At 43.6% G+C, this 12,799-nt stretch overlaps 1 protein-coding gene across 2 annotated transcripts in view; it reads right to left on the reverse strand.

The window, feature by feature from the left end:
* Positions 1 to 912: 912 nt before the first annotated feature.
* Positions 913 to 12,799, reverse strand: part of LOC134452843 (14-3-3 protein epsilon-like) — a 42,940-nt gene continuing 31,053 nt past the window's right edge. Inside the window, exons 4-7 of one of the 2 annotated variants that reach the window (XM_063203479.1) lie at positions 12,109 to 12,315; positions 9,496 to 9,632; positions 7,745 to 7,796; positions 913 to 2,723 (exon numbers count right to left, since the gene is read on the reverse strand). In XM_063203479.1, coding sequence (XP_063059549.1) covers positions 7,789 to 7,796; positions 9,496 to 9,632; positions 12,109 to 12,315 — 352 coding nt within the window. In that variant the 3' untranslated portion in view covers positions 913 to 2,723; positions 7,745 to 7,788. The remainder of the gene's footprint in view (positions 2,724 to 7,744; positions 7,797 to 9,495; positions 9,633 to 12,108; positions 12,316 to 12,799) is intronic. The other variant, XM_063203478.1, reaches the window with a different exon arrangement.

Raw genomic sequence — 12,799 nt, forward strand, 5'->3', positions numbered from 1 at the left:
TACTTTTTACTCAAATTACATTTTAAGTGAAGTACTTTTTACTTTTACTTGAGTAGATTTTTAGATAGGTACTTTTACTTGTAGTTGAGTAGAATTTAGGCAAAGTAAAGATACTTTTACTTGAGTACACATTTTCTGTACTCTTTCCACCTCTGCTATCCTTACCTTACTCAAGTAGAAGGACAAAAGTATTCAAAATGTGTTGCACTTAAGTAAAGCAAGTAGAAGTATGGCAAGTTCAGTTTTTTCAGGTTCAAGGAGAATTTTTGAATCCCAGAAGCTCTGTGGGCTTGGGCAGGCAGAGCAGACACTTCATACGAAATGAATTCTCTTTTTATCCATCAAAAGGAGAACATTGAATCTAAATAGGGCCAGGGATGGCAGCCATCATATCTGGTGATGACAGAGCCATCTAGCGCTCGGGCATAGAAACGAGTAACGAGTAACGAAAGCAGCACATGAAAAATATATCGGAGTAAAAGTATTAATTTCATCAGAAAAATGTAGTGCAGTAAAAGTACAAGTATGAGGAAAAAAATATTACTCAAAAAAGTACAGATACTGCAGTTTAGTACTTAAGTACAGTACTTCGTTACTTTTACTTCGTTACTACAGTATACATCTCTGCTGACCAGTCAAGGGTAGTGTGAGCAATACAAATGCATGTTGAAATTGGGAGGAAATCCCCCTTAAGTAAAAGCAGGCCGAAGCTTCAGACATGCAATGTGTGACACATCTCCTAACGTACACTTGGAACACTCCTAACTTACATCATGGCCACCTGGGTAATGTCACTTTATTTATTCATTCATTCATTAAATTATTCGTTCATTCAGCTGAGGAACGGTGGTTTGTCACCACAATTCTGGAGGGAAAGAACAGATGAATTTAAAGGGACCAAATGCAGTGGAGTTAATTTAGGTTTTGTTTTTATTTGAAGTTTAATGTTAATTCCATGCTGTGGAGGAATAGATGGTGCTTATTGGCTCCAGTCTGAATATCCAGTAGTACAAATCAGATTCAAGTTACACATACTGAACAGAAGAGAGTGATAGAGAAAAGAAGGGGAAACAGAGAAAGAGAAAAAAAAATTGGCATAGTGTTTGGGGGGGCAGAGGTCGGGGCAATAAACAGAATTACAACCACACAGCCATTTATGAGCTATCATTTAAAAAAAAAGAGACAGAGAGAGAGAAAAAAGACAAAACCCCATTGGGTTTAAGAAAGACAATACATACATTCTTCTATGCAGTCTCTCCATCACGCACGCACACGCAAACACGCACACACACTCACACATTTAGCTTACAGTTCAGAGGCCACATGAAGCAAATATTCGGAAGCAACATCACATTCCTACGAACACATTTGCTTCAAACAAACCAGGACTGATTTATTTTTTATTTCAGAAGTCATAAACACAAAGTATCTTGAGAAGCTCGCAATTGTTTGTTTTTAAAAACTATAAAAGCACAAGCTCTCCTGTGCAGTCCACTGCAAGCGGCATGATTTTAAGCTAGACGTTAAAGGCTAGAGAGGTTTTGTTTAACTTAATTCTTTTAAAAAACACGGTATCTACTGCACTGTTTTGAAAAAGAAACCATGACATGTGGGTCTCTTCTGTTTTTGAAGAAAGAAATAAAGACAAAGAGCACAGTAAACTTGGCTGCGTTCATTCAACACTTTCAATTCAGCTCAGAGAGAGTTTAATTTAACTTTCTAAGTGCTGAATTAACACTGCCAGGTTGACTGTGTTCACTTCTGTGGCCCATACAAGGCTGCAAAACCGGGACACTCCACTTACAGCCAGCTTCTCCAACATCCAATGATACCCAGACACAGGGCAAAGGTACAGAGTACTAACTAAAGCAAGTGTCCCTTTTGAAAAGAAAACAAAAAAGAAGAATGACAAGCACCATTCTAACCATTTTTTCCATCAAGTCTAACACCACCATAATCAGAAATATGCATAATATATGTGTTGATGATTAAAACCGGTCAATGTCTTTTGAGCACTTAACCGCTATACCTGCAGGACCATCTGTATGATGATCCAGTACCACAGATCCAACAAAAGAAGAAAGAAAAAAAGAAACATAAACAATATTGCAACTAGGTTTTACAAAAAAAGAATGCATACAACTGGTAGTTAGCAAACCTTTCGAGGAACCAATAAGTTTTTACCCTTCAGTGAGTGGGGATTGTAATGGGTTTTCATGATGCAAGTACAGTATGCAATCCCAGTCAAACTGCAGCAAAGTCAAAAAATAAAAATAAAACCTGCAGCAAAGAAAAACGAAACAAAAAAACTGTCTTGAGTGGGTAGGGCGTTGGGGTTGCAAAGAAGAAAGAAAAGAGAAGAAATGGACAGACGGAGAAAGCAACAGAAAGACAGAAGATGAGAGTGGCTAGGAGAGGAGAGAAGATGAGAGAAGAGAAGAGTGGAGGAGAGGAAAGAAGGGAGGAGAGCAGGGGAGAGGCTGGCTGTGGGGCTCTCATGCCAAATGGAGAACCAGGTGGGGACGTCAGAGAGAGAGAGAGAGAGAAAGAGAGGAGGTGGAGAGGGAGAGATAAAGAATAAAGGGGAGGGCAAGAGAGACGTAAAGATCAGGGTCAGGCTAGGGCAGGGCAGGGCTGGGGTGGTTGGGGTTGCGTATTGGCCGTGAAGTCTCACTGAGTCTCATCCTCCACATCTTGCAGTGCTTCTTTATTCTGTTCTTCACCTGTGGAGAAGAGAAAGAAAGAAACACACAGGATTACAACAACTGCATCCAGACACAGTCACTCACACATCATAAAGTCATGTGGCTATGCCACTCAGTGGGCAACAACAAAATCCCACATCTTTGAGGAGCGAAAAACAAACCTAAAAAACGTTATTAACCGATTACCATTATTTATCAGAAGCATTTCTGTTCCAGAACATAAACATTGTTTCGGTTCAATGTGAAATAGAAAAAGTTCCCGATTTTCGATTACCTTCCTTGAACCGGTTCAAAGGCCTGTTTTCATGTGAAAGGGCCGACAAAATCAACAGATAGCAAGTGTGAAAGACTGCACACACACCCACTCACATGCAGAGATGGATTTACAATCCAGGGCCACAGCTCCTGAATCGCCTGGTTTTACCTGCCCAATTAAACCAGGTGATCATTCAACCAGGCAATCACCTGGATAAAACCAAGTCCTTTGGAATAAATGGCACTGGATTGCACCTAATGAATCCAGGCTGCTGATCAAAGCTCACACAAAGGGTATGAGTAGTCAAAACAACGCACACAGGTCCGCAAGGCTATGTGTCGCCACAATCCGGCCGCCATTATGTGCGATATGTGGCAAAATGCGCCACAGTTGACATGCATTGACTATGTGAGTACCAATTCCCTGTTGCTGGTGGTGCTACTGCTGCTCCACTGGCAAGGGTTTCCATAGAAATGCCAAGAGAGGCAGGCCTTCACATAGCATATAGTAAGAAGAAACATACTCACTCACATACACTAGATGCACAGCAGGAGAGATAATTATACAAGTCTCTAGTATGACTAATAATGGCTCATTTGTTAGACGGTGACAACACAGCTCTTTGAGTGCTCAACGTTCCTCTCAAGCTGGGAAAGGTTACTAGAGCTGCACCATTATGGGCAAAATCATAATTAACAATTATTAAAGATAATTATTGATAATGATTATATCAATTCATTGCAGTGAGGAAAACATCTGTATTTACATAAGAATGTTAAATAAGAATAATAGACAGGTCATCAGCTGGGAAAATTAGGCCTTTCGTCCTACCGCACTTTTCTCTGTGGATTACTGACCAGAAGCCCTATTGGAAGAAATTAAAACATGGGGCCACGTCAATTTTTGCTCAGAATTCAATATGGCCGCCATTTTCCAAAATGACTTGTTTTCATGCATTATTACATTGTACTATAAGGTGATATTCATGAACAATTACCTACTTTCAGTACTATTCTGTCCTATTTCCTTACATACATGTTTACAAAGGTTGACTAAACTAAAAGAAATGAAAATAAAGTTGGCCACCTTGCAATATCCAAAGGAAAGTGCTGAAAATAATGATTGAAATGCACATACAGAGTCTATGGCTGAGAAAATTAGGCCTATGTCAGGGTTTTCACAGTGGATTACAGACCAGAAGGCCTATTGAAAAAGATTCAACAGCTGGTTGCCATCTCAAATGTGCTCCAAAATTCAAAATGTTCTCTGTTTTTCAGAATGGCAGACTTTCACACATTTTTCTCAATACTGTAAGGCCATAATTACCAATAAAGATGACCTATTTTTTCAGTTAAATTGTCCTATCTCCTTACAGACGTGAGTATGAAGGTTGTCTAGAAAAAGGCATGAATATAGGGGGTGGACAAAATAACTCAGACACCTGTCATTTTAGTGTCATTTAGTTCCTCTTGCATTCACAGTTAATCCTGTTGGATGTGGTTCATCCTTCTTGGTGGTATGCAGACATTAACTTGGATACTGTGGCTCTTGATACATCACAAAGACTTGCTGTCTCGGTCAGAATTTTTGAACTCTGACATGTCACCCATAATGTTGTGTGTATTGCAAAATTTTGAGCTGAACTGTGCTCTTACCCTGCTAATTGAACCTTCACACTTCACTTTACTGGTGCAATGTGCCATTAAGGTGGGGGGGTAGGGGGGACCGAACGATGTGGAGGAGCGGGGGGATGAATGAGGGGGTGAGCGGGGGTGGGGGGCAGAGTGGGGTTGGGGGGGAATGAGTCGGGGTTGAATTAGGAGGTGGGGGGGGAAAATATTGTGTGGGGGATGAGTGAGGTGGTGGGGGGAATAGTGTGGGGGGTTCGCGGAGGCAGAATAATGTGTGTGTGTGTGTGGGGGGGGGGGGTAAGTTGAGTCGGGGGGGGGGTTGACCTGTCAAACGTTTCCCATTGGATGGGGGTGGGCAAGTATTTTTGTGAGGGGAGAATGAGTCAGGGGGTGTGAGCGTGGGGGGCAGAATAGTGGGGGATGAGTGAGGGGTGCAGGGGCAGACTAGCATGGGAAGGATGAGTGAGGGGGTTGGGGGCAGAATAGTGTGTGGGGGGATGAGTGAGGGGGTGGAGGACGCAGAATAGTGTGTGGGGAAAAGACACTGTAGAGCAGGGGAAAGATGAGCAGGGGATACGCACGCACGCTCACGCTATGCAAAAAAATTTAGGCCTGAAAAACTTTTTGTCAGAAATCTAATGTGAAAAGTTTTGCAGATCAATAGCCTTTTTTCAGCAGTCAACTGTGTAGGTGTAATTCAATCATTTTCTGACAACAATCCTTAGGATATTGTCTATAGGAAATTTACATCTTTCTGTTGCCAACCTTTGTACTCACGTCTGTAGATAGGAGGTAGGACAGAATTTCACTGAAAATAGGTTATCTTTATTGATATTTTTGGTCTTACAGTATTGAGAAAAATGTTGAAAGTCTGCCATTCTGTAAAACATTTTACAAAGAATTTTGGAGCACATTTGAGATGGCAACCAGCTGTTGAATCTTTTTTCAATAGGCCTTCTGGTCTGTAATCCACTGTGAAAACCCTGACATAGGCCTAATTTTCTCAGCCATAGACTCTGCATGTGCATTTCAATCATTATTTTAGCACTTTCCTTTGGATATTGCAAGGTGGCCAACTTTATTTTCATTTCTTTTAGTTTAGTCAACCTTTGTAAACATGTATGTAAGGAAATAGGACAGAATAGTGCTGAAAGTAGTTAATCGTTCATGAATATCACCTTATAGTACAATGTAATAATGCATGAAAACAAGTCATTTTGGAAAATGGCGGCCATACTGAATTCTGAGCAAAAATTGACGTGGCCCCATGTTTTAATTTCTTCCAATAGGGCTCCTGGTCAGTAATCCACAGAGAAAAGTGCGGTAGGACGAAAGGCCTAATTTTCCCAGCTGATGACCTGTCTATAAATGCTACTAAATAAAATCACACGCATACGTACACACAAATTAATTGATTAGCCCTGACACTAACTGTGCAACTGTGTCAATTTCTATGGCATTTAGGTGAGGCTCTCAGTGACATCCTATATTCTGAGAGTGACGACACATCTTGCTTTCTAACAAGGAAGACCTTTCCTTAAGGTGCAGATGCAGTGAAGCGTGATGCCCTATACCAGAGAGAGAGATGATTCACAATGCTAGTGCACAGACAGACACACGCATAACAAAGTTGAAAAAGTGTTTCGTGTCTCCATGCTACATCCTTTTCCTCCACGTGTTGGTGTATACTCATCTCTAGGGCTGGGTAAAATAATCGATTTAACCGATAACCGATCGATTTCATTTAAAATTTACATAATCGATTCACAGGGCACAAGATATTTTTTTTTTTTGGTTCTTTTTCTTTTTGTTCAATTTAGATCTATGGAAAATACCCAGGTATTAGTCAATAAGGCCTAGGCCTACTTATTACAAATTTGCAATCTGTTAACACTGTCAAGCCACAGCCCTTTGACATTTGTATATAAAAATAGGCAACAGCATCTTTTGGGGGAAATCCTGGCACCAAGAAGGAAACTGATTGAGTCGATTCGGAATTAATTGAATTAAATCGAAATTAATCAATTCAAAGCCCTAAGAATCGAAATCGGATCGATACAGGAACATGGCTGCGATACCCAGCCCTACTCATCTCAACAGTCTTCTAGGGGACAGGGAAAAGGACCTTCAACTATTTTAAAGTATGAGAATACGCCCATCCTCTGTGGCCATGCCAACTGATGAGTACTGTACAACACTTCACTGTACAAATCCATTACGCCAATTCAGCATTAATACTTACTCAGTAAGTAATTGATTAAATTTCACAACACTTTTTAAAAGGCACACTTTGACGATGAAATTATACACCTACATAAATAAGTCAAAAGTCAAACATCTGACTGGTATGTGCCTACTTACAGTACAGCATAGAGACTGTATATGCAAGTGTCTGGGTATGAGAACTAGAATGTCTTAATTTTCAGCAGTGTCCAGTTTATATACCTTACTAGAAGACAGAAATCATTCAGCATGTGCATGCAGGGCACACAGACTGTTGTGTGAGAATTTGTTAACAGGATGGCTTTTCCCACAAGCTACAGAACTACAGAAGCGGTTAACAACACAGAACATTCTGGTATCGTCCAGCCAATTTCCATCACTTTCCTTCAAACCAGGTACCAGTAAGACCACTCTGGTGCAATACACTGCTGAGGGGTATCCTAGCTGGTTCAGTAGCAAACCAGGTTAAGTTAACCTTGTGGTAGAGGTAAATCGTCTAAATCGTTTTCTTAACTAAATGATCCCTGCAGGTACATCTATTAGCAGGTCTACCACTTCCTGTAGGTTAACTAAGCCTGGTTTATTGCTTAACCATGTTCTTACCCCGTGGAGTTGAAATCAGCATGCAAACACATCATGGAACACACCCATTTCACAAACACCTGAAGCATCCAGCAGCGTTTAAGAGATAAAGCTCTTTAAGAGCAACCAAGCTGGTGTCATGCAAAATGCGACAATGAGAGTAGCCTGTAAACGGATCCTGTTAAGACAATCCATCTGACCGCAAACATAACACCCAAAACAAACAAACAAAGCAGGCTTGGCAGCCATTTAGAGAAAATCTTGAAAGCCCTTAGTGCTCCAACAAGGGTTAGTGACAACAAAACAAAAGATTGGGGGCTGAAAAGGCAGAAAGAAAGATGACTTACAAAGTACAGTTCTAAGAGGGAATGGAGGGGGAGGGGGTGTGTCCTTAGGAGTCTACATGTGAAGAATGGAGACAGATGAGGCATTAGAGATGTGGAGGAGGACACAGTGGACACACGTCAGGGATACACACAGTCAGGAAGGAGGAATCATGAGAGGGAGGAAAATGACAAAGCAAGAGAAATGAGACAGTGGGTTCCCTCCCATTATCCTAACACCCATCCTCCCATGTGCTTGTGGCTTCCAGATGACGTTGCGAGACGTGCTGACAGAGGTTTAATTCACTACCTCACAAAGGCACAATTCAAATGTCATTTTCTCATTTGCAATCACAATGTTGAATGGGGAAAAGTCCCCCACAAGCGGCTAGGCTGACGGTGGGGACACTTGTGGGGAAACGTGCACAAGTCAAGGATGGGAGTAAGGATAATGGAAAGAAGCCATGAAGACTGAGAGGTGGAAGGACAGGGAGCATGAGGGAGGAGGGAGAGAGGGAAAGAGCTCTAGAAACAAGACTGTGCCATGGATGAAGACCATGTGTGAGAGGAGGGGAGAAACAGGTGGAGGACGGATGGAGGGAAGAGGAGCTATAAAAGATAGAGAGAGTAAGTGACACAGACAGGAGGTGTGAAGAGGATGGAATGAGAGTGGGATTTAAACTAAACAGAGAACAATGGGAGTAAGAGAGATAAGAGAGATGAGTGGAGAGAGTGAGGGACACAGAGAGGGTGTGAAGAGAATGAAACAAGAGGGGGTTTATCTGGAAGGAGAACAGGACATAGAGACTTCCTGTAACTAATCAGGGATGGGGGAACCATATCATGTGCTAATAGGCCTCTAAGCCAGTGAGCTGCACAAGACCAGTGGGGTTTCATCTCACCGGTGGCCTGCATGTCTGACGTCCACAGTGTCAGAGAGGAGAGGCCCGTATCATGTGCTAATGGAGCACTCTAAGCCTAGTTAACCATAGAGGACATCTCCCAGGGTCCCTCTACTACAGAATGGATCCTGCATCATTTTGAGGATAATAAAATGTCCTAGAGAGTTATTTTATCTTCTCTCTTAAATGTTGTTCAGTGAAACAATTGTTTACTTTGTTCAGAAGCGTTCGGCGATCTATTTATAAATTCTGCCGCCAAAAGAACAAGGCTCTCACATGGTCTTGGAATGATCTGGCAATGTAGGCTACAACAAAAATCTATGTTTCAATGTGGTAAGTCACAAGTCAGACGTTCAGTAGCCCTACAGCAGCCGTGTTTGGCTTTCTATTTTATACATCCGTAGAACTCACGCTGCGAGTTGCGAAAGATACTGCCGTTTCTCTCATGAACAGCAGAGGGCACTTCCGAAAATGCGAGCGAAAGCCTGTTAATGGCGCTTTTGAAGTATGAATAGTCTGGCGCAAGTGATGATGTCATTAATGGTTCTCGCGCCAAACGCACCAAAGTGCGCACGTGAAGTATGCAGAGCCCTTTAGCCTACTGACAGTAGCATTACAGCAGTAGTCTGCATGCCTCCCCGTCTTCCTGCATGACTGATGTCCATAGTGTCCGGTTGGGGCCTTTTTAAACAAGGCAACTTAGATATTTACAAGATATTGGTTACAGTCCCTGGAGAAACCTGGGATTAGGTGCCTTGCTAAAGGGCACTTCAGCCATGGAGAGAGAAAGGGATTGGTAAGGGTGGGGATTGAACCCAAGGGTGGGGACTGAATTGAGCTAATGGAGGTTATAGTTCTAGTAAGGCAGCTCACCGTCTCCCTGCATGTCTGATGTCCATAGTGTCAGGTTGTCGCGTAGCAGCTGCATGATGAGTGTGGAGTCCTTGTAGCTCTCCTCGCTCAGTGTGTCCAGTTCCGCGATGGCGTCGTCAAACGCCGCCTTGGCCAACCTGCATGGGACACACATGGACGGAGGAATGGGAGATAGAGGACACGGTCACGCTATGCAATGAAATAATCTTAAGATTTCCAGCAGATTCAAGAGTGAGGCTAAGTGCCTCATACGCACTTAATACTTTCTCAAAACAAAGAAAAAAAAACAGAATGAAGACGGAGGGATGGGGGACAGAGGAAGAGAGGAAGAGAGAAGGGTCTGTGAAGAGGTGACAAGAGCTCACTGCATTTTCACACACACACACACACGCACGCACGCACGCACATGCGCGCGCAAACACACACACACACACACACACACACACACACACACACACACACACACACACACACACACACACACACACACAAATTCCCACGTTTTAAACTCCTGTGTGTGTGTGTACTAGTTGACTGTGCAAGTGAGAGGTGTGTGTGTGAATGAGATGAAGTGCCTGTGTGAATGGGAGAGAGGGGGACTAGCAGGGGAGCAGCAGTGCCACTCTGGCCACGGTTCCTTAGGCACAGATAACAAGGCACTTGATGGAGGAGCCAGAGAGAGGCTTCCTTGGGCGCCTTGTTGCTAGGGCAGCCAGAGAGGCTCAATCGCACTACAACACAGTCTAAAGCCAACACTTACGTAAGCATTAACCCAGTGGTTCTCATTTTGAATACACGTCCCCTTGACCTCACCATGAGCCTGCCAACGCCCTCCTTAGTATTCAAAAAATAAAGCAGACCAATGTCCCCAACCAATGGCTATTAAGCACTGCCTCTTTTCAGCTGAGAGAGAGAGAGAGCGAGAGAGAGAGAGAGAGAGAGAGAGAGAGACTGTGTGTGTGTTATTGTGGTCGTCATGGGTGGCAGCTCAAGGGCGGTTATCTCAGCTTCAGAAGCGAGTGTGTATTTCTAGACCACCTTTCCTCTCCCTCACACACACACACCACAATTTCCTGCCACTGCTGTAAGTCTTACCATTCACATTAGAGACTGGAGTAGCGTGTGCGTGCATGCGTGCGTGCGTGCGTGCGCGCGTCATAGCTGTGATGGATCTCTGTGCAGAAGCTAACCGCAAAAAATTACAGGTTGCTACCAGTGAGAACTTCTCACAAGTGCCCTTCTCACCGTTCAAAAGGGTGTGCGGATGCCGCCTCTATTTGGCCTCCAGTGAAGAACGCGACAATAGCCTGAAACTGTTATGCCGTTTGTTAACGGCTTACTTGACTTGTTTTAATCGCAAGCCTCGCCTACTCTCAGCCCCTCTGGCCCTTTATACAGTGTCGAACCGGCTTGAGTGGCCCGGTTTTGCAAAATGAATTCCGGTGGCCTGAAGTCATGATGCTACTGTACAGATGAGTGATAAGAAAAGCAGACACCCGTTTGCATACAGTTCTTAAACCCCACTTGATTTTTCCCAAAGTTACACCGCAAGATGTCAGGGGTTATAAGAATACATCTTCAAATATAAACAGCTTTCAGAATGTTACAGTGGTAAGGAATAATAATTCATTAAGAATCTGGTAAGTACCAAACGCCAACATGAGAAGCACACTTGAACGCCCCCCCTAGTGACATTTTATTTTCCACTGGACAGTTTTTCTATACTAGTTGGCGAGACTGGATAATATCTACGGTGTATTTTCAAGAGCACATGAGTCACATTACAGTGAGGAAGAACAATTACTTTTGCGCATCTTTTCTACTCCTGACAAATTGAAAATGTTCCAGAACTGTGTGTTACTGCGGTGACGTTAAGAGTGAAGTGAGGGCCATTATGTCCTTGCAGATGTTCATTAATAAGAGCAAGAGTGCCAGGCCACCGTGCGTGGCAGATCAAAGTTTAACGATGTGACTAACCCACTACTACACACCCCCACCCTCCATCAGTCGATAGAGGGGCTTTTTAGTCACGCCGCACCTATGCGTCATCTTTTGAACTGGTCGCTTCTTCCTCCCCCTCGACACGACTCAAGTTTGTTCTGTACTCCACCCCCCAACTTCAAGTGCAGTGCAAAATCACGTTGTCCTCATCTGTGGTACGTGTTAACATTAATAGGGGCAGCCATTTCTTGTAACGTGCGACACTTCTTTGCCTTTGCCCGTCTCTCCTTGTATCATCAACAGAAGCTTCTGTTTTTCCAGTCTCTTTCTTTGCCGTTATATACTGTGCTTGGTACAGAAAGTTGTCTTCACTAAGCAGCCAAAAAAAATACCCTTGCGTTTGCATGCACGTGTGAGACTGTGTGTATATGAACGTGCCTGTGCGCATGGGTCGTTTTTCAATGAAAAGGCTCTTCCTTTCTTTTATAATATAGTCACTAGAGAAACTTAACTTTACTGAATTCAAAAGCCGTGTCAAACTCAAAAAGCTTTGTGCTTGTGTGTATGTGTAGCAGTTTGCATGTGTGCATGTATACTGATGTGTGCGTGTGTGTGTGTCCGTCTCGTGTATGTGTGGTGGTGGCATCACAGCAGCCTCGCCTGCATGCTCACCTGCATGCACGGTCGGGCGAGTTGAGGATCTCGTAGTAGAAGACGGAGAAGTTGAGGGCCAGGCCCAGGCGGATGGGGTGCGTGGGCGCCAGCTCGCTCATGGCGATGTCACTGGCCGCCTTGTACGCCACCAGGCTGTTCTCCGCCGCCTCCTTCCTGTCGTTACCCGTGGCAAACTCCGCCAGGTACCTGTGGTAGTCACCCTTCCTGAGGAGCCACAAGCAGGCGCAGAGGAGGCGGAAGAGGGAGGAGAAAAGGAGGAGGTGAAGATGAGGAGGAGAGGAGGGAAAGAGGAGAAGGAGAGGAGAGGAGAGGAGGAGGAGAGAAAAGGGAGGAGAGAAGAGGAGAGGAGAAGAGAGGAGAGACAAGAGAGTAAAGGAAGAGGAGGAGAAGGGTGACAGGGCACGGAGGGGAAGAGGAGAAGACCAGAAGGAGGGGGAAGGGCAGGCAACAAGGTCAGAAAGGGGAACAGGAGAGCCAAGAAACAATAGACCAGCAATTATACACCAAACTTTATATCGGACAACGTCAGAAACACAGACAACACAACCTAACATTAAAAAGAAGTAGTGGTTTTATTTTGTATCAGGCTACAGTAAAATCAAATGTTGATTTTTCTATAAAGATGTCTTGGTGGCGTCTTCACTATTGCTCATAATAAAAGGGAAAAGTAGAGATTGTTGTGCAGAGA

This window comes from Engraulis encrasicolus, chromosome 7 (genome assembly GCF_034702125.1).
Source record: "Engraulis encrasicolus isolate BLACKSEA-1 chromosome 7, IST_EnEncr_1.0, whole genome shotgun sequence".
NCBI classification, from domain to species: Eukaryota; Metazoa; Chordata; class Actinopteri; order Clupeiformes; family Engraulidae; genus Engraulis; species Engraulis encrasicolus.